A 26,585-nucleotide genomic window follows, 5' to 3' on the forward strand; every position below is an offset into this window, starting at 1 on the left:
TCAAAATAAAGAAATGAAGGATGATTTACCAAGCAAATTGAGAGCAAAAAAAAGCAGGAGTTGCAATTCTCATCTCTGTTGAATTAGACTTTAAAGCGACAAAGATCAAAAGAGACAAAGAAGGACACTACATAATGGTAAAAGGATCAATGCAACAAGAAGAGCTAACGATCCTAAATATATATGCACCCAATACAGGAGCACCCAAATACTTAAGGCAAGTTCTTAATGACTTACAAAGAGACGAAGACTCTCACACAATGATAGTGGGAGATTTTAACACCCCATTGTCAATATTAGACAGAACAACCAGACAGAAAATTAACAAGGATATCCAGGACTTGAATGCAGACCTGGACCAAGCAAACCTTATAGACATTTACAGAACTCTCCACCCCAAATCCACAGAATATACATTCTTCTCAGCACCACATCACACCTACTCTAAAATTGACCACATAATTGGGAGTAAATCACTCCTCAACAAATGCGAAAGAACAGAAATCATAACAAACAGTCTCTCAGACCACAGTGCAATCAAGTTAGAACTCAGAATTCAAAAACTAACCCAGAACTGCACAGCTTCATGGAAACTGAACAACTTGCTCTAGAATGTTGACTGGATAAACAATGAAATGAAGGCAGAAATAAAGATGTTCTTCAAAACCAATGAGAATGAAGACACAACATACCAGAATCTCTGGGACACATTTAAAGCAGTCTCTAGAGGAAAATATATAGCAATAAGTGTCCACATGAGAAACAAGGAGAGATCAAAAATTGACACCCTATCGTCAAAATTGAAAGAGCTAGAGGAGCCAGATCAAAAAAACTCAAAACCTAGCAGAAGACAAGAAATAGCTAAGATCAGAGCAGAACTGAAGGAAATGGACACAAATAAATCCTTGAAAAAAATCAAGAAATCCAGGAGCTGGCTTTTTGAAAAGACCAACAAAATAGACAGACCACTAGCAAGATTAATAAAAAAGAAAAGAGAGAATAACCAAATTGATGCAATAAAAAATGATTAAGGGGATATCACCACAGATTCCACAGAAATTCAAATTATCATCAGAGATTATTACAAACAACTCTATGCACATAAACTAGTAAACCTGGAAGAAATGGATAAATTCCTGGACTCTTGCCTCCTCCCAAGCCTAAACCAGGAAGAAACTGAAACCCTTAACAGACCCATAACAAGGTCTGAAGTTAAGGCAGCAATTAAGAGCTTACCACCCAAAAAAAGCCCAGGTCCAGACGGGTTCACAGCTGAATTCTACCAGACATACAAAGAGGAGCTGGTGTCATTCCTTCTGAAACTATTCCAAACAATACAAAAAGAAGGAATTCTTCCCAAATCATTTTATGAGACCAACATCGTCCTGATTCCAAAACTGCCAGAGACTCAACAAGAAAAGAAAACTTCAGGCCAATACCCATGATGAACATAGATGCAAAAATCTTCAATAAAATACTGACAAGCCAAATGCAACAGAACATCAAAAAGCTTATCCACCATGATCAAGTAGGCTCTATTCCAGGGATGCAAGGCTGGTTCAACATACACAAGTCTATAAATGTAATTCACCACATAAACAGAACCAAAGACAAAAACCACATGATTATTTCAACTGATGCAGAGAAGCCTTTGACAAAATTCAACAGCCCTTTATGCTAAAAACCCTCAATAAGCTAGGTATTGATGGAACGTATCTCAAAATAATAAAAGCTATTTACGACAAACCAACAGCCAATATCATACTGAATGGGCAAAAACTGGAAGCATTACCCTGGAAATGTGGCACCAGACAAGGATGCCCTCTTGCACCACTCCTATTCAATATAGTACTAGAAGATCTAGCCAGAGCAATCAGGCAAGAAAAAGAAATAAAGGGCATTCAAATAGGAAAGGAGGAAGTCAAATTGTCTCTATTTGCAGACGACATGTTTGTATATCTAGAAGACCGCATTGTCTCAGCCCCAAATCTCCTGAAACTGATAAGCAAGTTCAACAAAGTGTCAGGATACAAAATCAATGTGCAAAAATCACAAGCATTCCTATTCACCAATAACAGAGATAAAGAGAGCGAAATCAAGAACAAACTTCCATTCACAATTGCCACAAAGAGAATAAAATACCTAGGAATACAACTAACAAGGAATGTAAAGGACCTCTTCAAGGAGAACTACAAGCCACTGCTCAACCAAATAAGAAAGGACATAAACAGATGGGGAAACATTCCATGTTGATGGTTGGGAAGAAGCAATATCGTGAAAATGGCCATACTGCCCAAGGTAATTTACAGATTCAGTGGTATCCCCATCAAGCTGCCAAAGACCTTCTTCACAGAACTGGAAAAAACCATCTTAAACTTCATATGGAACCAAAAGAGAGCCCACATAGCCAAGTCAATTCTAAGCAAAAAGAACAAAGTGGGAGGCATCACACTACCAGACTTCAAACTATACTACAAGGCTACAGTAATCGAAAGAGCATGGTACTGGCACCAAAACAAAGATATAGACAAATGGAACAGAACAGAGGTCTTGGAGGCAACACAACATATCTACAACAATCTGATCTTTGACAAACCAGACAAAAACAAGCAATGGGGAAAGGATTCCCTGTTCAATAAATGGTGTTGGGAAAACTGACAAGCCATGTGCAGAAAGCATAAACTGGACCCCTTCCTGACACCTTACACTAAAACTAACTCCAGATGGATTAAAGACTTAAACATAAGACATAACACCATAAAAACCCTAGAAGAAAATCTAGGCAAAACCATTCAGGACATAGGCGTAGGCAAGGACTTCATGACCAAAACACCAAAAGCATTGACAACAAAAGCCAAAATAGGCAAATGGGACCTAATCAAACTCCACAGCTTCTGCACGGCAAAAGAAACAGTCATTAGAGTGAATCGGCAACTAACAGAATGGGAAAAAATTTTTGCAGTTTACCCATCTGACAAAGGGTTGATATCCAGAATTTACGAAGAACTAAAACAGATTTACAAGAAAAAATCAAACAAGCCCATTAAAAATTGGCAAAAGATATGAACAGATACTTTACAAAAGAAGACATACATGAGTCCAACAAACATATGAAAAAATGCTCATCGTCCCTTGTCATCAGAGAAATGCAAATCTAACAACATTGAGATACCATCTCACTCCAGTTAGAATGGCGATCATTAAAAAATCTGGAGAAAACAGATGCTGGAGAGGATGTGGAAAAATGGGAACACTCTTACACTGTTGGTGGGAGTGTAAATTAGTTCAACCGTTGTGGAAGACAGTGTGGCGATTCCTCAAGGACCTAGAAATAGAAATTCCATTTGACCTAGCAATCCCATTACTGGGTATATACCCAAAGGATTATAAATGGTTCTACTATAAGGACACGTGCATACGAATGTTCATTGCAGCACTGTTTACAATAGCAAAGACCTGGAACCGACCCAAATGCCCATCAATGATAGGCTGGAAAGGGAAAATGTGGCACATATACACCATGGAATATTATGCAGCCATCAAAAACGATGAGTTTGTGTCCTTTGTAGGGACATGGATAAACCTGGAAACCATCATTCTCAGCAAACTGACAGAAGAGCAGAAGATCAAACACTGCAGGTTCTCACTCATAGGCGGGTGTTGAACAATGAGAACACATGGACACAGGGAGGGGAGCACTACACACTGGGGTCAGTTGGGGGGAAATAGGGGACGGTCAGTGGGGGGTGGGGAGTTGGGGAGAGATAGCAAGGGGAGAGATGCCAGATGTAGGTGATGGGGAGGAAGGCAGCAAATCACACTGTCACGTGTGTACCTATGCAACCATTTTGCATGTTCTTCACATGTACCCCAAAACCTAAAATGCAATAAAATAAATGGGAATAATAATAGTAATAGTAATTATAGGCCAATCTTGAGGAATCACTGTGGGGGAAGGGAGTCCCTGCTGAAGAGGTCCCATAGGCTGTAGATTAGTATTAATGGCACATAAGTCATGCAAGAGCATCCATTTACCAGACTTTTTGGAAATGACAAAAATGGGACAGTTCCAAGGATTATTAGATGGTTCTATATGTCCATCTTTTAATTGTTCCTCAACTAATTCATGAACCCTTTGTAATTTCTCTCCCTTCAGAGATTACTGTTCTACTTAAGTTGGATTTAGAGAGAGCTATGTCAGGGGTAGGTTTAGAATAACAACAGTGGCCATTATTAGAAAGGAGTCTTTCAAATTCTTAAATTTTACTTAAATCTTAGCAGATAACTATAATCTGGGATGTCACTTATAAATAAGGGACATATGAAATTTTACCATGGTCTGCCCACAGAGCCAGAGGGCAGTGGTCTGGGTCCCAGGGTGGCAGTCGTGTTGCATTCACCTAGGCACTGCCTTTTGTATGTGCCAGTTTTTGTTTGTGCCACTCCCTCCTCCTGCTGCTGGGCAGCTGCTAGGCAGTTCCTATAGGCCTGAGATGCAACAAGCTTTCCTGCCACCAATGCTTTTCTTGTGCCCAAACCTGCTTGGCCACATGGTTTTGGCCTCTAATAGTGCCACTTGCCTAAGACAGGGTCCCATAGTTGTAATGTACCCCTTGTCTTTTTTTCCCGTCTATTAGAGGAGGGGGCTCTGGTAAAACCTCCATTTCCTCTTTGTTGTTTTGGCCTGGTGATAGCAGGGCTGAAGGACACAGGGGAGGTAAGATAGATGACAATTCTCCCACCTTCCCCTTTTTATGCTCTTCTGTGTATAATGGGACCAGAGCCACCCTCACTAAAGCCCATTACATTAGAGATGATACTGGAACCCGTTTCCCTTGCACATGATATTGCATAAGAATTCTTCCCCCTTGTTCTCAGAGCTCAACACCTAGCATGCCTTCTGCTAGGAACGTTAGGTTATGGAAGACAACAGTTTTTATTAAGTCCCTTACTTGAGCCTGCAAAACTGAGGTTCTGCTGGATTTAAGCAGCTGTTTCCATACTTTTATATACTGTTTTTGTTGAGCTGATAACTGATGTCTCATGATAAAACTCTAGCCTGAACAATCCCCCTAAACTTGGTAATCCCAAGCGGGTACCAATGACTTACTGACTCACTGACTGAGTAGTCCTTTCCACCTTTGTTTTGGGGGATTCCACCGTGATCCTTTTTAGCATTTGTTACATCTGGGTCACCACCTGCTGGGGTCAATCATGCAAACCCAAGCTACACAACAGATGAATAATGTATTCAAACACTGATATTCAGTAAAAGAGTGGACCAGGAGGCCAGGCCACTGACTGAAAGAGTTTTAGCAGCTGCACAGCCTAGATCCTCCAGCCAACCTCGCATTTATTTGTACAGTTCAAATGACAAAGGTTTAGAGTAAACACCACTAGAAGGTAATTAACAATGCTGACCCCCCCACCACCCATGTGGAAAGCAATCCTGCAACTGCCGACGGTCAAATAGTCTTAGGACTACATGAGTAAACAAGCTATTTAGATAAACTCCCTTACATTCTTTTTTTATTTACTTTTCTGCTATTATTTCAAAGTAAAGAGGATTAGGCTGCCTTCAGCCAGACTTTTAACAGAAACTATGCAAACTCCCAGGTCACCCAAGAAGGTTTGTGACTATTTTCTATAACTTTGTTTATAATTTATCTTACAACTCTTCCTACCACCCTGACTGAACACCCATACACACTGCACTTATTCTAAAATTGTCCACATAATTGGAAGTAAAACACTCCTCAGAAAATGCAAAAGAACAGAAATCATAATAAACAGTCTTTCAGACCACAATGCACTCGAGTTAGAACTCAGGATTAAGAGCTCACTCAAAGCAACACAACTACATGGAAACTGAACAACCTGCTCTTGAATAACTACTGGGAAAATAATGAAATTAAGGAAAAAATAAGTTCTTTGAAATCAATGAGAATAAAGACACAATGTAGCAGAGTCTCTGGGACACAGCTAAAACAGTGTTTAGAGGGATATTTTTAGCACTAAATGCCCACAGGAGAAAATGGGAAAGATAAAATTGACACAATTAAAATAATTAGAGAAGCAAGAGAAAACAAATTCAAAAGCTAGCAGAAAACAAGAAATAACTAAGATCAGAGCAGAACTGAAGGAGACAGAGACACACACAAAAAAACGCTTCAAAAAAATCAATGAATCCAGGAGCTGTTTTTTTTTTTAAAGTTTAACAAAATAGACCACTAGCTAGACTAATAAGAAAAGAGAAAAAATCAAATAGACACAATAAAAAGTGATAATGGGGATATCACCACTGATTCCACAGAAATACAAACTATCATCAGAGAATACTATAAACACCTCTATGCAAATAAACTAGAAAATCTATAAGACTCCTTCAGAAAAATCCTAGAACTGGTAAATGAATTCAGCAAAGTTTCAGGACACAAAATTAATGTACACAAATCAGTAGCTCTGTTATACACCAATGGCAACCAAGCTGAGAATCAAATCAAGAACTCATCCCCTTTCAAAATAGCAGCAAAAACAAACAAAAAAAAAACAAAAAACCAGAAGAATATACCTAAGAAAGGACATGAAAGATCTCTACAAGCAAAACTACAAAGCACTGCTGAAAGAAATCACAAACAACACAAACAAATGGATACACATTCCATGCTCATGGATGGGTAGATTCAATATTGTGAAATTGACCATACTGCCAAAAGCAATATACAAATGTAATTTCCAGTAAAATACCACAATCATTCTTTACAGAACTAGGAAAAAAACTTGTACTTCATATGAAACCAAAAAGGAGCCCACATAGCCAAAGGCTAAGCAAAAAGAACAAACCTGGAGGCATCACATTACTCATTCCTAAAATGTCAAGTTTACAGTAGTTGATTTCAAAGATCCCATCTATCCTTAAATAACCAGTTTCTTTTATTCTATAAAACAAAAGATCTAGTGAGTAGCCCAGCTCCACAGAAGAAAGGAGGAGCAGAACAGGGACACCTATCTCTGAAGAAATAAAAGACTTCTCCAAAGAAAGCAACTGGCCTATTGTTACCCAAATAAGCTGGTTTAGCTCTTTTAGAGTTTATAGTTACGTAGGTCGGGTAGCAAATTACTGCTTCTCTTTGCCATAAAGAGCTCACAACACTTGGACCCACTCAAGTAAAAAAGATTACAAAAGAAAACTCTTCTAATCCATATTTAATCAAGTGGTACTGGAATTATTAACTAAATTAATGTGAATTTTAAAATTAATTATTAGACTGAGTCTCCTAAATATTGAGTTGTAGTAAACCATTGGTAACTCTTGATTAACTCGGATGAACTGAACATTTTACTTGGAGGGAAAGCTGCGAGATGCAAGGGTTATGGGTTTCTGCCTCAGCTCTGCCATCTGCAGTCAATCTGTCCTAGGTCAAAGTACTGAATCCCTGAAGCTCAATATTCTCCTCTCTAAAATGGAAAAAATTTTGCCTTAGGCAAAGATATTTAAGAGAATCAAAAGGGATACAATAGGTGTAAAAGTTATCTGCAAATTGTCAGAAAATTTGTAAATATTAACTACATTATGTAACTGTGTCATGACATAATTTTTCTTAATAAAAGAGCTGGAAATAACTGCATTAGTCATTTAAAACAGATATGCTGATATCTTTACAAAATATGCCTTTCACAAGCATTGTCATTAATGACCAGTAATGTATTTAATTTTAAGTATATTATCATCTTCATGACCTCTAAATATCAGCTCCCGTTCAGGTCTGCACCTTCTGGTGGTTCCATACTCTGGGCCATTTAATAATTTTCCTACTTTCTACCCTGTATTGCATCTAAAAGTGTTGTTCTGTATACAATTTCTTTCTTTACTGTATATTACTGCTTTCTATTATTTGTGACAATGACAGACCAAAAACAACAGAAGCAGTCATGTCTGGAGGTGACTGGGAGATGGAGAAGTCATAGTTTCTCAAGCTCTCTGCAGTAAATTATCTGAGACTGATCGTTCTCTTATTTGTGCTAAGCAAGTTTCTCCTATGCAGCGATGGAATACTAAAAGATAGGGAGGACCCCATCTTTTATCTCTTCTCTTGAACATCTCTGATCTTGTTAACCCTGGAGTTACATAAGGGGTTTCTGTTTGATGTGAAGCCTGTTGCCATATGAACAGGATCAATGTGGTATATATTCAGAGTAACTAATGTTTGGGGGTTTGTTTTGTTTTGAGAAAATTGTTCTCAAGGCAACTCTGGTTAAATTATAATGAACCACAATTGACACTGAAAGATCTTGCTAGATATAATAAACTCCAAGTTTCTCTTCAAAGAATCAGTGTGTCGATTTGTTCAGCTCTCTTATTCTTCAATTTTCCGTTTTAAAGTTTAACTTCCTTGTAGTTTCAATAAACAACATTATTCACCAGTTCTAATCAGTAATTCACACTTGTTCCCTAGTAACCTGATCTGTCCTGACTCATCTGGGTCACCTGCTCTGGTCATCTGCCCTGATCACCTGCTTTGACCTGATACACCTCTCGTTACCTGCTCTGACCTATCCCATAACCATCCCTGCTACCAAAATACCCACCCTGCCACTCTGGCTCATATCCCTGCTTTCTTTAAAATAGCTAATCAGAATTAGCTTAGACTGTGCAGTCTAACCCTAGCCAATGGGGGAATAATACAGCAGTAGGGGCTACCTGCATCAGGAATAAGAAACACTTCCCCTCCCTTGACCCAGATGTGTGCTCACCATTGCTCCATCTGTGAGACACATCCTTCTATAGAAGTAAATTGCCTTGCTGAGGAAATTTGTATTCCAGTGCTACTTCTTTTGTGGCACCAAAAATTTACATATAACAATCTCAGCTCAAATCTCAATACTCCCAGGTATATGTGGAGTGGTACTGACTGCTCTCCCCTTCTGCTCTCCCAGAGCCTACTTTTCCCTATTTGAAAAAGAAAAAATGATAATCTCTGTCCTCCAATGTTTGCTTTTATTTAATGGTAAATGCATGTAAATTTATTAGCTAATAACATGATATACATTTGGTATTCGAGATGTATAAGGTATAAAAGCTATTTCAGGTTTAAGCTGCTATTATATTAATAAAGTGTACTTAATGTCTGAAAGGCTTTCATTATAATGTCTGAAAGGCTTTCATCTGATATATACAAGGCACAAAATGCAGTTATTTCCCTCGAAGTCATAAATTTACAACTGATTATTAATCTAACAATTCAGATTTTTGAGTAACTATTTTGCATCAAATCATTTATGTTGTGCTTCTTAATAATAACTTCACATTGTAACCATCAGGCTTTATTTTCACTACCAATACCTGAGCCACACCCCAGTGTAATTAAACCAAAATGTCCAAGGAGTGCTCTGCATAGAAGGAGAATAAGAACACAGAACATTTTATTTTTATTTCTGTAAGACGGTCAAGGTCCACTCAGAAAAGAGAATAAAGTGAATCTAGGTGATTGGTCACTTTATATGTCAAAGAGACACACTGAATTAGAAGGCAGTGTTACAGATGTCTTGAAGTACAAGTTCATATTTTTCTCTCTTTTTTTGAATTTATTTTATTGCATTTTAGGTTCGGGGGTACATGTGAATAACACGCAAGATTGTTGCATAGGTACACACGTGACAGTGTGATTTGCTGCCTTCCTCCCCATCACCTACATCTGGCATTTCTCCACATGCTGTCTCTCCCCAAATTCCCACCCAAAAAAAGCCCAGGTCCAGATCGGTTGACAGCCGAATTCTACTAGACATACAAAGAAGAGCTGGTACCATTCCTTTTGACACTATTCTGAATAATCCAAAAAGAGGGAATCCTTCCCAGATCATTTTATGAGACCAACATCATCCTGATATCAAAACCCGGCAGAGACTAAACAAGAAAAGAAAACTTCAGGCCAATATCCATGATGAACATAGATGTAAAAATCTTCAAGAAAATACTGGCAAGCAGATTGCAACAGCACATCAAAAAGCTTATCCACCATGATCAAGTAGGCTTCATCCCGGGGATGAAAGGCTGGTTCAACACACGCAAGTCTATAAACGTAATTCACCACATAAGCAGAACCAAAGACAAAAACCACATGATTATCTCAATTGATGCAGTGAAGGCCTTTGACAAAATTCAACAGCCCTTTATGCTACAAACCCTCAATAAGCTAGGAATTGATGGAACGTATCTCAAAATAATAAAAGCTATTTACAACAAACCAACAGCCAATATCATACTGAATGGGCAAAAACTGGAAGCATTCCCTTTGAAATCTGTCACTAGACAAGGATGCACTCTCTCATCACTCCTGTTCAATATAGTACTGGAAGTTCTATCCAGGGCAATCAGGCAAGAAAAAGAAATAATACAGGAGCACCCAAATACTTAAGGCAAGTTCTTAATGACTTACAAAAAGACTTAGACTCCCACACAATTATAGTGGGAGATTTTAACACCCCATTGTCAATATTAGACAGATCAACCAGACAGAAAATTAACAAGGGTATCCAGGACTTGAGCTCAGACCTGGACCAAGCAAAACTAATAGACGTTTACAGAACTCTCCACCCCAAATCCACAGAATAAACATTCTTCTCAGAACTACATCACACCTACTCAAAAACTGACCACATAATTGGGAGTAAATCACTCCTCAGCAAATGCAAAAGAACAGAAATCATAACAATCAGTCTCTCAGACCACAGTGCAATCAAGTTAGAACTCAGAATTCAAAAACTAACTCAGAACTGCACAGCTTCATGGAAACTGAACAACTTGCTCTTGAATGTTGACTGGATAAACAATGAAATGAAGACAGAAATAAAGATGTTCTTTGAAACCAACAAGAAGGAAGACACAACATACCTGAATCTCTGAGACACATTTAAAGCAGTCTCCAGTCGAAAATAAATAGCAATAAGTGCCCACATGAGAAGAAAGGAGAGATCAAAAATTGACACCCTATCATCAAAATTGAAAGAGCTAGAGGAGTAAGATTAAAAAAACTCAAAACCTAGCAGAAGACAAGAAATAGCTAAGATCAGAGCAGAACTGAAGGAGACGGACACAAAAAAAACCTTCAAAAAATCACGAAATCCAGGAGTTGGTTTTTTGAAAAGATCAACAAAATAGACAGACCACTAGCAAGATTAATAAAAAAGAAAAGAGAGAATAACCAAATTGATGCAATAAAAAATGATTAAGGGGATATCACCACAGATTCCACAGAAATTCAGGGCTGCCCTGCCCAACAAGGAGGTAGCCTAGTTGATCTCTGCCTCCAGAGGCTTTACTGAGCTGCTGTGGGCTCTGCCCGGCTGCCGTGTGAACTTCCCTACAGACTTGTTTATATGAGTGTAGTTAGAACTGCCTCGGCAATGGTGGCCCGCCTCTGTATTGGCAAACTCTCTCTGTAATGGCAGGTTGCCTTGGCAACGGCGGGTTGCCTTGGCAGTGGCAGGCAGCCTCAGCAATGGTGGACTACCTCCTTAGTTGCCGAGTGCCTCGGTAATGGCAGACGCCCCTCCCCCACAGAGCTAGACCATCCCAGGTTCAGCTGCACTTGCTGTGAAACTCTCAATCCAGAGAGTTTCTGATTGCTGTTCTTTTGTTGGGGGTGGGACCAGCCAAGCCTTATCACCTGGCTCCCTGCCTCAGTGCCTTTTTTTCTTTTTTAGTTGAACAGTCAACTCTATCCCAGGTGTTCCAGCCACCTGTTGAAAGCGCACCAGGATCCACATGGTTTGCTGTGCAGTGACTCACTGCGCAGGCTTAAACAGTGGTGCTGAGATTGTGGCCCTTTTTTTTTTTTGACCAGGAATCTCTTGGCCTGGCTCACTGTTCAGCCTTCTTTAATCAGATGAATGGGCGACTTCCCGGGGCTCCAATTGCCAGCCAGAATGGCACCTGGACCAGTGTATTTTGTATGGAGAGCTGCTGGCCAAGGCGCCGACAAAGCAGCCAACTGGTGCAAAGCAGTCACACCAACCAAAAGAACAAGGCTGGCCAAAACAGCTGCACTGGCGACCTGTGGGGCTTATCCGCCTGGGAATCTCCTGGTCCGTGGGCAATAAAAATGTGGCGTCCATTCACTCTCTGCACTTTCACTGGGAGCTGAAACTCTGAGCTCTTCCTAAAAGGCCATCTTGGATCTTCCCCCTGTATTTTTCTTAGTAAGAAGAGAAGGCTTCAATGAATCCAGCTGTTGTACTGATGCTCTGTCTCTTCTGTTTGTTTCTTTCACTGTGAAGACAGATCTCTGGGAGAAGGATGCTCTCTTCTGATTCCACTACTCTTCAAGTTATTGAAAGTATCCTACAGATGGCTGATAAGGATATCTGCAAATCTAGTAGCTATTTAAGTACAGTTTATGCTTCTCCAGTGACTCACAAAGGGTGAGTAAACTGACTCCTATTTTAAAACAAAATATATTTTGGAGACCCACTATTATAATAGATTGTTAGAAAGGAAATTACTCCATATAAACTATGATGTTCCTGTTGCCTTTTCTAATCTCTCATTGTCAGAAATAGTGGAATAAGTTACTGAATTTTGTGAGTAGAAAAACATTTATGTCCTTGTATAGAATAGAAATAATAAAAATGCAAAATTTGGGATTGCCACACTCTTTTTCTATAGTCACTTACTATGATTTTTAGCTGAGGCTGAATGCTAAGAAAAATTTTTTGTGATTCAGGACTTGATTCAAGAAATTATCTACTATCATACATATGTGTTTTGTTCAGCATTGTCATAAAAAGTAAACTTTGTTGAAGCATTATTTTATGCCTGATGCCAACAAAAAACTACATGTTCAGGGTTAACACAAGTGCATGAAAAAAATAAGAAGCCAGAGCTGAATTGTTGGTATAGAATTTTGGTGAGTTCTGTGCAAAGTGGCTACCTGTGACCAATAATGCTAGATGATGGAAGAAACTTTTTCCAGATGTTGCATGTCCTGGTTCTGCCTCCTTTGTGCTCACTCTTTCTGTGATAATAATACCAGCTGTAACATACTGGGATGGGCATTAAAATCACTGGGGTTGAATTATCTTACTTTCTATTTTATTGGTTTATCATATTTGTAAATTTTTGTGGGCTACATGTGATATTTTGTTACGTACATAAAATGTGTAATGATTAAGTTAGTGGTGTCCACCACCTCGAGTATTTATCATGACTATGTTTTGGGAATATTTAAGTTCTCGCTTCTGGCTATATTGAAATATGAAATATGTTGTCATTAATTATAATCACCCTACTGTTCTGTCAAACATTAAAACTTATTTCTTCTAACTCACTGCATGGTTTTACCCATTAAACAAACAACCCACATACACCCTTAAAATCTCCTGGTAACTATCATCCTACTTTCTACCTCCAAGAGATCAACTTTTTTAGCTTCCATGTATGAGTGGTAACATCTGACATTTGTGTGCCTGGCTTATTTCACATAATATAATGACCCCAAGTTCCATTCATGTTGCTGCAATAGTGTTCCATTTTGTGTATATATCACATTTTTTTCTTCAACTTTTATTTTAAGTTCAGGGGTATACTTACAGGATATTCAAGTCTGTTACATAGTTAAATGTGTGCAATAGTGGTTTGTTGCACAGATTATCCCATCACCTGGGTATTAAGCACAGTGTCCATTAGCTATTCCTGATGTTTTCCCTCCTCTCAAACCCCTCAAACAGACCCAAATGTGTGATGTTCCCCACCATGTGTTCATATGTTCTCACCATTCAACTCCCACTTACAAGTGAGAAGATGCATATACCACATTTTTTAATCCATTAATCTGTTGTTGGACATGTGTTATTTCCATATTTTTGCTATTGTGAATAGTGCTGCAATAAATACGAAACTGCAAGTATCCCTTTGATATACTAATTTTCTTTCTTTTGGTTATGTATGTAGTGGTGAGACTGTGGGACCATATGATAGTTCTATTTTTAGTTTGAGAAATCTCCATACCATTTTCTATAATGGCAGTAGTAATTTACATTCCCAAAAACAGTGTGAGTTCCATTTTCTGTCCATTTTCCCCAGCTTCAGTTACTTTCTCTCTTTTTATTCATAGCCATTCTAACTGGGGCAAGATAATACCAATGCACCAAAATCTCACAAATAACCACTAAAGCATTTACTTAAGTAAACAAACACCACCTGTTCCCCAATAACTTATGGAAAAAATTAAAATTAAAATTAAATAAAGACAATTTGACATATTCCATTCTAATTTGGATGCTGTTTATATCTTTCTGTTGTCTAATTGCTGCACTAGGACTTACAATATTATCTTGAATAACAATGATAACAGTGGGCATCTTTATCGTGGTTTGTATCTTAGAGAAAAGGCTTTCAGTTTTTTTCCCATTCAATATGATTCTAGTTTTGTGTCTGTTGTATATGGATTTTATGTTGAGGTATGTTCCTTCTAGCCCTAGTTTTTTTAGGGTTTTTTCATGGAGGGATAAGTTGTATCAAGTGCTTTTTCAGTATCAATTGAAATGATTATATGGTTTTTAATGCTTCATTCTGTGAATATGATGTGTCACATTGATTTGACTGATTTGAATGTGTAGAACCATCCTTGCATCCCAGGAATAAATCCTGCCTGTTCATTATGAATAATCTTTCTAATGTATTGCTGAATTCACCTTGCTAGTATTTTGTAGAGAATTTTTTGCATCAATATTCATCAGAGATATTGGCCTATAGTTTTCTTTTTTGATATGTCTTTGTCTGATTTTGGTATCAGAGTAATACCAGCCTCATAGAATGACTTTGGAAGTCTTCCCATCTCCTATGTTTCTTAGGATCTTTTGAGTAGGATTGGTATTAATTCTTCTTTCAATGTTTGGTAGAATTCAGCAGTAAAGCTTTCAGGTCCCAGACCTTTGTTTAGTGGAAATCTTTTTATTACAGCTTCCATCTTGTTACCTGTTATTGATCTGTCCAGGTTTTCTATTTCTTCATGGTTCAGTCTTGGTGCATTCTATATATCTAGAAATATGTTTATTTCTTCTAGATTTTATAATTTATTGGCATATAGTTCTTCATTGTAGCCACTAATAATCCTTTGAATTTCTTTGATATCAGATTTAGTGTCTCCTTTTTTATTTCTGATTTCATTCATTTGGATTTTCTCACTATTTTTCCTGCTTAGTCTGGCTAATGTTTCATCAATTTTGTTTTACTTTTCAGAAAAAAAACAACTTTTTGTTTCATTGATTTTTTGTATTGTTTTTTCATTTCAATCTTATTTATTTATATGCTGATCTTTATTATTTCTTTTATCCTACTAATTTTGGGTTTGGTTTGCTCTTGCTTTTCTAGTTATTTAAGATGCATCATTAGATTGTTTATTTGAAGTTTTTCCTCTTTTTGAGGTAAAAACTTATAACTATAAACTTCCCTCTTCATACTGGCTTTGCTGTAGCCCCTAGGTTTTGGTATGTTGTTTAATTTCCATGTATATGTATAGTTTCCAAAATTCCCCTTGTTTCTGAGTTCTAGTTTTATTCCATTGCAGTCAAAGAAGATGCTTGATATTTTTCCAAATTATGCTAATGTTTTAAGAGTTGTTTTTTAACCTAACATATAGCCTATCCTTAAGAATGATCCATGTGCTGAAGGAAAGAATGTGTATTTATCTTTTTTTAATTATTCTTCAAGTTCTAGGGTACATGTGCAGATTGTGGATTGTGCAGGTTTGTTTCATAGGTAAACACGTGCCATGGTAGTCGTTTGCTGCATCCATCACCCCGTCATCTACATTAGGTATTTCTCCTAATGCTATCCCTCTCCAATCCCCCTACCCCCTGCTATTCCTCCCCTAGCCCCCACCGCCCAGGCCCCAGTGTGTGATATTCCCCTCCCTGTGTTCATGTGTTCTTATTGTTCAACACCTACTTATGAGTGAGAATATGCGGTGTTTGGATGTCTGTTCTTTTGTCAGTTTGCTGAGAATGATGGTTTCTGGCTTCATCCATGTCCCTGCAAAGGACATGAACTCATTCTTTTTATGGCTCAATAGTATTCCATGGTGTATATGTGCCACATTTTCTTTATCTAGTCTATACTTGATGGGCATTTGGGTTGGTTCCAAGTCTTTGCTATTGTGAACAATGCCACAATAAACATATGTGTGCATGTATCTTTATAATAGAATAATTTATAATCCTTTGGGTATATACCCAGTAATGCAATTACTGGGTCAAATGGTATCTCTATTTCTAGATCCTTGAGGAATCGCTACACTGTCTCCCACAATTGTTGAACTAATTTACACTCCCACAAACAGTATAAAAGCATTGCTGTTTCTCCGCATTCTCTCCAGCACCTGTTGTCTCCTGATTTTCTAATGATTGTCATTCTAACTGGCATGAGGTGGTATCTCAATGTGGTTTTGGTTTGCATTTCTCTAATGACCAGTGATGATGAGCTTTTTTTCATATGTTTGTTGGCTGCATACATGTCCTTTTATGAAAAGTGTCTGTTCATATCTTTCACCCACTTTTTGATGAGGTTTTTTTTTCTTGTAATTTTGTTTAAATTCTTTGTAGATTCTGGATATTAGCCCTTTGTCAGATGGGTAGATGGCAAAAATTTTTTTCTATTCTGTTGGTTGCCAGTTCACTCTATTGATAGTTTCTTTAGCTGTGCAAAAGCTCTTAAGTTTAATTATATACCATTTGTCTATTTTAAGTTTTGTTTCCATTGCATTTGATGTTTTAGTCATGAAGTCCTTGCCCATGCCTATGTCCTGAAATGTATTGTGTAGGTTTTCTTCTAGAGTTTTTATGGTGTTAGGCCTCATGTTTAAATCTTGAATCCATCTAGAGTTAATTTTTGTATAAAGTGTAAGAAGGGGATGAAGTTACAGCTTTCTCCATATGTCTACCAGTTTTCCCAACACCATTTATTAAATAGAGAATCCTTTCCACATTGCTTGTTTTTGTCTGGTTTATCAAAGATCAGATGGTTGTAGTCTTGTGGCATTGTTTCTGAGGTCTCTGTTCTTTTCCATTAGTATATATATCTGTTTTGGCAACAGTATCATGCTGTTTTGAGTACAGTAGCCTTGTAATATATTTTGAAGTCAGGTAGCGTGATGCCTCCACCATTTTTTGTTTGTTTGTTCATTTGTTTGTTTTTTGCTTGCTTCCTTGCTTTTTTTTTCTCAAGTTTAAGGTGGTTTTTTCCAATTCTGTGAAGAAAGTCATTGATAGCTTAATGGAGATAGCATTGAATCTATAAATTACTTTGGGCAGTTTGCCCATTTTCACAATATTGATTCTTCCTAATCATGAGCATAGAATGTTTTTCCATCTGTTTGTGTCCTCACTATTTCCTTGAGCAGTGGTTTGTAGTTCTCCTTGAAGAGGTCCTTCACATCCCGTGTTTGTTGTATTTCTAGGTATTTTATTCTCTTTATAGTGATTGTGAATGGAAGTTCACTCATTATTTGGCTCTTTGTCTATTATTGGTATATAGGAATGCTTGTGATTTCTGCATATTGATTTTGTATCCTGAGACTTTGCTGAAGTTGCTTATCAGCTTAAAGAGATTTTGAGCTAAGATGATGGAGTTTTCTAAGTATACAATTATGTCGCCTGCAAACAGGGACAATTTGATATCCTGTCTTCCTATTAAAATAGGCTTTATTTGTTTCTCTTGCCTAATGGCCCTATCCAGAACTTCCTATGTTGAATAGGAATGGTGAGAGAGGGCATCCTTGTCTTGTGCCAGTTTTCAAAGGGAATACTTCCAGTTTTTGCCAATTCAGTATGATATTGGCTGTGGGTTTATCATAAATAGCTATTATTTTAAGATATGATCAATTGATATATAGTTTATTGAGAGTTTTTAACATAAAACACTGTTGAATTTTGTCAAAGGCCTTCTCTGCATCTATTGAGATAATTGTGTGGTTTTTATCTTTGGTTCTGTTTCTGTGATGGATTACATTTACAGATTTGCAGATGTAGAACCAGCCTTGCATGCCTGGGATGAAGTTAATTTGATCATGGTGGATAAGCTTTTTGATGTGCTGTTGCATTTGTTTTGCCAGTATTTTATTGAAGATTTTTGCATCCATGTTCATCATGGATATTGGCCTGAAGTTTCCTTTTCTTTTTGAGTCTCTGTCAGGTTTTGGTATCGGGATGATGTTGGTCTCATAAAATGAGTTAGGGAGGATTCCCTCTTTTTGTATTATTTGGAATAGTTTCAGAAGGAATGGTACCAGGTCCTCTTTGTACCTCTGGTAGAATTTGGCTGTGAACCCAACTGATCCAGTATTTTTTGTTGTTGTTGATGGGCTATTAATTTCTGCCTCAACTTCAGACCTTTTTATTGGTATATTCAGGAATTCAACTTCTTCCTAGTTTAGTCTTGGGAAAGGGTAAGTGTCCAGGAATGTATCTATTTCTTCTAGATTTACTGTTTTATTTTGCATAGAGGTGTTTGTAGTAATTTCTAGTTTGTATTTCTGCGGGAATGGTGGTGATATCCCCTTTACTATTTTTTATTGCATCTATTTGAATCGTTTCTATTTTCTTTTTTATTAGTCTGGCTAGCAGTCTATATATTTTGTTGATCTTTTCAAAACACCAGCTCCTGGATTCATTGATTTTTTTTTTTGAAGTGTTTTTTGTGTCTCTATCTCCTTCAGTTCTGCTCTGATCTTAGTTATTTCTTGTCCTCAGCTAGCTTTGGAATTTATTTGATCTTGCTACTCTAGTTCTTTAATTGTGAGGTTACTGTGTAAATTTTAGATCTTTCCTCAATTCTTATGTGGGTGTTTAGTACTACAAATTTTCTTCTAGACACTTCTTTAAATGTGTCCTAGAGATTCTGGCATAATGTGTCTTCATTCTCATTGTTTTCAAAGAACATCTTTATTTCTGCCTTCATTTCATTATTAATCCAGTAGTTATTCAGGAACAGGTTGTTTAGTTTCCATGTAGTCGTGCAGTTTTGAGTGACTTTCTTAATCCTGAGTTCTAACTTGATTGCACTGTGGTCTGAGAAACTGCTTGTTATAATTTATGTTCTTTTGCATTTGCCGAGGAGTGTTTTACTTCCAATTATGTGGTCAATTTTAGGGTAAGTGCCATGTGGTGATGAGAAGAATGTATATTCTGTGGTTTAGGGGTGGACAGTTCTGTAGATGTCTAGTAGGTCTACCTGGTCCAGATTTGAGTTCAAGTCTTGGATACACTTGCTTCTGTCTTGTTGATCTGTCTAGTATTGACAGTGCAGTGTTAAGGACTCCCACTATTATCGTATGGGAGTCTGTCTCTTTGTAGGTCATTAAGAACTTGCTTTATGTATTTGGGTGTTCCTGTATTGGCCTTTTTGATCTTTGTTGGTTTAATGTCTGTTTTATCAGAGACTAGGATTGTGACACCTGCTTTTTGTTTTCCCCTCCATGTGCTTGGTAAATCTTTCTCCATCCCTTTATTTTGAGCTGGTGTGTATCTTTGCATGTGAGATAGGTCTCTTGAATACAGCACACCAATGAGTCTAGACTCTTTATCCAATTGCCAGTCTGTGTCTTTTGATTGGGGCATTTAGCCCATTTACATTTAAGGTTAATATTGTTAGATGTGAGTTTGCTCCTGTCATTATGATGCTGGCTGGCTATTTTCCTTGTTAGTTGATGCAGTTTCTTCATAGTGCTAATGGTCTTTATGATTTGGTATGTTTTTGCAGTGAGTCTGATGGGCTTCCCTCTGTGGGTAACTCGACCTTTCTCTCTGGCTGCCCTTAACATTTTTTATTCATTTCAACCTTGGTGAATCTGATGATTATATGTTTTGGGTTGCTCCTCTCAAGGAGTATCTTTGTGGTGTTCTCTGTATTTCCTAGATTTGAATGTTGGCATGCCTTGCTATGTCAGGGAAGTTCTCCTGGATAATATCCTGAATAGTGTTTCCCGACTTGGTTTCATTCTCCCCATCACTTTCTAATACACTGATCAAATGTAGATTTGGTCTTTTCACATAATCCCATATTTCTTGGAGACTTTGTTCATTTCTTTACACTCTTTTTTTTCTATTCTTGTCTTCTAGCTTCATTTCATTGATTCGAACTTCAATCTCTGATATCCTTTCTTTCACTTGATTGATTTGGCTATTGATACTTGTGTATGCGTCACACAATTCTCATGCTGTGTTTTTCAGCTTCATCAGGTCATTTATGTTCTTCTCTAAGCTGGCTATTTTAGTTAGCAATTCAACTAACCTTTTTTTCCATGTTCTTAGCATTTTTGCATTGGGTTACAACATTTTCTTTTATCTCAGAGGAGTTTTTTATTTTCCACCTTCTGAAACCTACTTCCATCAATTTATCAAACTCATTCTCTGTCCAGTTTTTTTCCCTTGCTGGTGAAGAGTTGTGATCCTTTGGAGGAGAAAAGGCATTCTGGTTTTTGGAATTTTTAACATTTTTTCACTGGTTTCTCCCCATCTTCATAGATTTATCTACCTCTGGTCTATTAGGTTTGTGATGTTAATACTATTCCTTTCTGTTTGCTAGTTCTCCTTCTAATAGTCAGGTCCCTCTGCTGCAGGTCTGCTGGAGTTTGCTGGAGGTCCACTCCAGGCCCTGTTTTCCTGGGTATCATCAGCAGAGGCTGCAGAACAGCAAAAATTGCTGCCTGTTTCTTCATCCCAGAGGGACACTCACCAGATAGGAGCCAGAGCTCTCCTGTATGAGGTGTCTGTCAGCCCCTACTGGGAGGTGTCTCCCAGTCTAGATACACTGGGTGTCAGGGACCCACTTGAGGAAGCAGTTGTTCCTTGTCAGAGCTTGAACACTGTACTGGGAGAACTGCTCCTCTCTTCAGAGCTGTCATGCAGGGACATTTAAGTCAGCTGAAGCTAGGCCCACAGCCACCCCTTCCTCTATGTGCTCTGTCACAGGGAGCTATGGTGGGCTCCACCCAGCTTGAAATTCCTGGCAGCTTTGATTAAATTGTGAGTATGAAACCGCCTATTCAAGCCTCAGCAATGGTGGATGCCCCTTCCCCCATCAATCCCACTTCCCAGGTTGACCTCAGACTGCTGTGCTAGCAGTGAGAATTTCAAGCCAGTGGATCTTAACTTGCTGGGGTCCATGGGGGTGGGATCTGCTGAGCCAGGCACCAGAGAGAATCTTTTGGTCTGCCAGTTGCGAAGTGCAGTATCTGGGCCAAAATGCACCATTTCTCCGGGTACAATCTCTCATGGATTCCCTGGCTAGGAAAGGGAAATCCCCCAGCTCCTTGTGCTTCCCAGGTGAGCAATGCCCCACCTTGCTTCGGCTTGCTCTTTATGGGCTGCACCCACTGTCCAACCAGTTCCAATGAGATGAACCAAGTACTTCATTTGGAAATGCAGGAATCACTGTCATCTGCATCAATCTGGCTGGGAGCTGCGGACTGGAGCTGTTCCTATTTGACCATCTTGCCAGCAATCCTAGTTATCTGATTCTTTAATTACAGATAAAGTAATGACACTCTAAACAGCAGGCCAGGCACCGTGGCTCATGCCTGTAATCCCAGCACTTTGGGAGCCTGAAGTGGGTGGATCACAAGGTCAGGAGATTGAGAACAATCTGGCTAACATGATGAAACTCTGTCTGTACTAAAAATACAGAAGATTAGCCAGGCATGGTGGCACATACCTGAAATTTCACCTACTCAGAAGACTGAGGCAAGAGAATTTCTTGAACCCAGGAGGTGGAGGTTGCAGTGAGCCAAGATCATGCCACTATACTCCAGCCTGTGCAACAGAGTGAGATTTTCCCTCAAAAAAAAAAAAAAGGAACACCAATGTGGACATATGAATTCTAATATTTAATGCCCATTCCTCCCTATAGCTGATCATTTGAATATTTCCCAACAGGTTGGAGCTTCCACTGAACACATTTTCAAATGAAATACTAAAGTAACTCTAAATTTTGGTAACAGCCAAAATAGTTTCCCTAACCTCATCCTCTTTGTCTTTTCTGTGATTATCATTTTGAGAACCAGCATGGCCTCCTGAAACAATATTTTCTTTCATTTTTTACCTGCATTATGCATAAAAGAAGGAGGGTCTAATAAACTGACCCAGCAAATAATAACACTTTCTATTTAGAACATGTAGAGAAGAAATGCCTTTGAATTATGATACACAAATCATCTTTCTCTATTTAATAATAACATATTAATAACTCAACTTTAGATAAGTATCAGCATTGTGTGGCAGTGAATCCAACTGTTACAGAGTATGGGGAATAGCAGATATATCTGCACAGTGAAACTTAGGAAACTCTCCTTAATGGAAGCTAAATGTTCACTAGATCTTCAGGAAAGGGAAAATGCGAGATGACGGGTCAGAAAAGGCATCACAGATAGTGAAAGGTTGATAACACCCCAGAGGAAAGAGAGCTGCAGGGATAGCACAGCAGCAGCCAGACCATTTGCATTTCTTCAGATAGGAATGAAGCACAACTGATAGAAGGGTGGCACAGAAGCAAATCCATTGACAACTGGAGTGGTGTCAAGGTCCTTGGGGTCAACCAGAGGTTTCAGGTTAAAGCTCTGTAAAATGGAGGTCAGGAATAAAAACAGCTCCATGCGGGCCAGGCCCTCTCCTGCACAAATTCGTTTTCCTGAAAATAACAAACACAGAGAGTGGTTATTCCTCGTGTGTAATTGTGACAGTGACAAACACTGTCTATGTAACTTGCACAAACAGAATATGCAATAACTTTTGGTGAGTGGTAGGAGGGATGAGTAGATAGACGGGTGGTTGGGTGAATGTATGAATGAATGGATGGATTGTTGAATGGACTAACAAATGAATGGATGGATGGTCAACTGAAAAATGAATGGATATACTTACTTTTCACCTAATATCAGATCTTAACAGCACCCTGTATTCAACAGATATTTACTGAGTATCAGCTACATGCCAAGCACTTCATTAAAATCTTTCTTTAGAAACATATATTCCTTGTCCAGTAGGTTGAAATGACAAGGGCTTAGAGGAGGAGACTCACATACTGCATTTCCCTTTGTATTTCTGGCTCAATATGCAGCCAAATATTTTTTCCCTAGGTATTTTTTGGGGGAAAAAAGTCTAAACATGTCACCCCCTTACTTTAAAACTTTAAATGTCTTCCCTGTCTATCCTATTGGATAAGGTTCAAATGGCTTGACCTTATCCAATGGAAACAGACCTTCACATTCTGTTTCCAGTCTGACGATCCATATCACTCCTTACACTCTTCACATTCCCTACTCTCAGCTCTAGGCATAGCCACTCTTTGTCAGTCTCCAACACACCATGAGGTTTCAAGTTTTATATCATGCTGCTCCTTTTGGCAAAGATGAACTTTTCTATTACCACAGTCAGTACATAGGTCAAATTTTATCACCTTTTTACCCTTTTTCTGATCTCCTTGTGCAACAAAATGTTGCTTTCTCTGGGTTTCTTCAATACCATATTCATGTTTCCATTGAAAAATGTGCTATGGTCTGAATATGCCTCTCCCAAATTCATATGTTGAAGCATAATCCCCAATCCAACAGTACTAAAAAGATGGGGCCTTTTAGGAAGTGAATAAGTCAGGAGGGTTCTGTTCTTGCTAAAATAATAACATCAAGAGATGCAAGGAAGCCATTTCTCCCCTTCTGCCTTTTTTGCCCTTCTGCCATATAAAGATAGAGTGGGGCATTATCTATAAGGAACAGACCTTCACCAGACCCCAAATTGACTGACGCCTTGATCTTGGAACTCCCTTCAGAACTGTGAGACATAAATTTCTGTTATTTATCAACTGCCTAGTCTTGGGATATTTTGTTATGGCAGAAGAAGCAGACAGCATGGATCACCTAGAATCATAATTCCTGATTTATTTATTTATTTATTTATTTGTGTGCTGATATGGTTTGGCTCTGTGTTCTTATGCAAATATATGTCAAATTGTAATTCCCAATGTTGGGGAACCTACATACTGGGAGGTGATTCCATCATGGGGATATCCCCCTTGCTGTTCTCATGATAGTGAGGGAGTTCTCAGAAGATCTGGTTGTTTAAAAGTATGTAGCCTTTCCTCTTTGCTCTCTCTCTCTCCTGCTCTGTTATGGAAAGATGTGCTTGCTTCATCTTTGTCTTCCAATATAATTTCAGGTTTCCTGAGAACTCCCAGCCATGCTTCCTGTACAGCCTACAGAACTGTGAGTCAACTAAATCTCTTTTCTTCATAAATTACCAAGTCTCAGGTAGTTCTTTATAGCAATGTAAGAATGGACAATACATGTGCTAAATGTGAATGCTTCAAGGAATGTTTCTTTCCTTGTTGTCTTGGTATCTACAGTGCCAGATAAAGAAGACATCAAAGGTCACAGAAGAAAGGAAGGAGATTCCATCACCAAACACTCAGCCCACACATTTCAGGTGTAGAGATACAATATTCAAGATACATGGCATGACTGGAGGAAGAGCATGGTGCTCTGCATCACTGCAGAGTATCCTACTACATTCCCAATGTCCCCCTGATCCCATCCATGGTTATTTGGCAAAGGTTCTAACATCTTTATTTAGAGCCAATGTCCTGCTCCTGTGGCTTATTATCTTCTTTAAAAGCCCTGCCTTCTTTTCTTATCATCCTCTCTGCCTCCTTTGAGGTAGCTCAAATGTCTACTGCTATTAAAATGTTACTTATGTCTCACTGTAGGGTATGAGAGAACAAGAAGCAGACAGCTTTTCCATCTACCTCCCAACTCCACACAGCCTGTTCTTTCCTATATCACAGCCTCAGTCCTATTGAACTACAACGATCTGTTTACTCTGCTTTCCAAACTCACAAGAGGGCATTTTAAGACCCTATTGTTTGCTTGAGGATAATATTATCCTATAAGCCCAGCCGGAGGGGTAAGGGACACCATGTGGAAGACACTCAGTGAAGTTGTGGAGTGAGATAACTTTCTCATGGCTAGTGGGAAAATATTACTAGTTTTATCTTCTAGGAGGAGTTTTTAGGTACCTCAGTGGTGTATCTAGAGGCAGAATTCAACCAACCTATACTTCAGCTTTCTCAATTTGGAATAATTGGATTAATTCCCCAAAGCCCACTAACCTGGCCCAAAAATGAGGATGTATGATGATTGGGGAGCACATGGGCATTCAGAACAGTGTTCTTTATCATGTACAAAGAGTAATTGTACTGCTGCAGAGGAGGCACATGTAAGTTCCAACTGATCCAAAAAGTTACCTTGTAACCTGAAACACAAGGGAATCAATTTATATTACCTGTTGAGAAAGGCATGAAGTAGTTACTTTTCTTAAAATTGCCTCCTTCATCCAGAAAATGATGAGGGTCAAACTTCTCTGGGTTGGGAAATTCTTTGTTGTCATGTAGCACAGAAGTCAGGGAAGTTAATATGGTTGTGCCCTAGAAACAAGAGACATAGATGAACTGAACTATAAAGAAGTCATGAAGGTTGGAGAAACAGTGGTAATCACATAGTTAAATCTTTTGAATGATAGATGAAGAAATGCCATTCCAAAGAAGCTCTGTACCATTCCAAGACAGATAGACCAAGTAAGAAAAGGCATGAGCTTAAAGCCAGTGACAATAATCTTGCTAATGTGCCCTGCAATCACATTTGAAGCCCTGAGTACTTGGGTACTTGGGTGCCACCTTCTGAATCTGTTCTCCTTTCCATTAAGCTTAGATGTTAGTGGCTGTCTACACTTGCTATTATATTCCAACACTTCAGTTTTCACAAATCTTATGTGCAGAGTATGAGTTAAAGTTGAAGTCCCTGTCGACACGGAAAATGGCCAGACTATCTGTTCACAAGGCATTTGTGAGTAAACATATGATTGGGTTTTAAATGACATCATCTGGGATGGTAACAAGTATAGTCACAAGTATAAAACTATTGAGTGTTTGTCATTGCCATGCAGTTTGTCTGTCTTCATTTAAAGTTATGGGAGAGATATTCATTACAGGTTAATTCTAGCTTAAAAATACAGAAGAAATGATGAAATTTTAAAAATTACCTTTTTGTAACCATTCAGGTCAAGATCAACAGATTAGGCAAGGATCATTAATGAAAGATAAAACTATTGGATGTGTGACTTGGGAAGCAAGGTGTTCAGTCTAAAAGTACGATGCCATCAATTTTTATCATTTACACATAAAAAGCAGAATCTCTTCCATGGAGAGATCTGGCAGATTCCAACTTATTGGGTGAGGATCTTAGCGTAACCAAAAATGACATAGGTGACATTATATTCTACTGTGATTCTACCGTGATTCAGTAGAATATTCAAAGCACGAGGCTGCCTCCTTGCTGGGCTGGGCAGGTCTGAAGGAAAAAAAAAAAAAAAGAAGGCGGTAGCATAACGGAAACTCATAAATAAAGCCCTAAATCCCTGGGACAGAGCACCTGGGAACAAAAAGCAGTTTATGAGTTCTGCTGCAGCAGACCTAAAAGTGCCTGCCTAGCAGCTCTGAATGAACAACAACAGAGCTCGCAGCTCACCATTTGAGCTCCTATAAAGAA

The 26,585-nt window shown here is 38.5% G+C and overlaps 1 protein-coding gene across 1 annotated transcript in view; it reads right to left on the reverse strand.

Moving 5' to 3' along the window:
* Positions 1 to 22,124: 22,124 nt before the first annotated feature.
* Positions 22,125 to 26,585, reverse strand: part of LOC116528426 (cytochrome P450 2C19) — an 87,776-nt gene continuing 83,315 nt past the window's right edge. Inside the window, exons 8-9 of the mRNA XM_032245654.1 lie at positions 25,324 to 25,465; positions 22,125 to 22,678 (exon numbers count right to left, since the gene is read on the reverse strand). Of these exons, the coding sequence (XP_032101545.1) occupies positions 22,497 to 22,678; positions 25,324 to 25,465 (324 nt within the window). The 3' untranslated portion in view covers positions 22,125 to 22,496. The remainder of the gene's footprint in view (positions 22,679 to 25,323; positions 25,466 to 26,585) is intronic.

Source organism: Sapajus apella, unplaced genomic scaffold, assembly GCF_009761245.1.
Source record: "Sapajus apella isolate SASKATOON/1434 unplaced genomic scaffold, GSC_monkey_1.0 scaffold58, whole genome shotgun sequence".
Taxonomy (NCBI): Eukaryota; Metazoa; Chordata; class Mammalia; order Primates; family Cebidae; genus Sapajus; species Sapajus apella.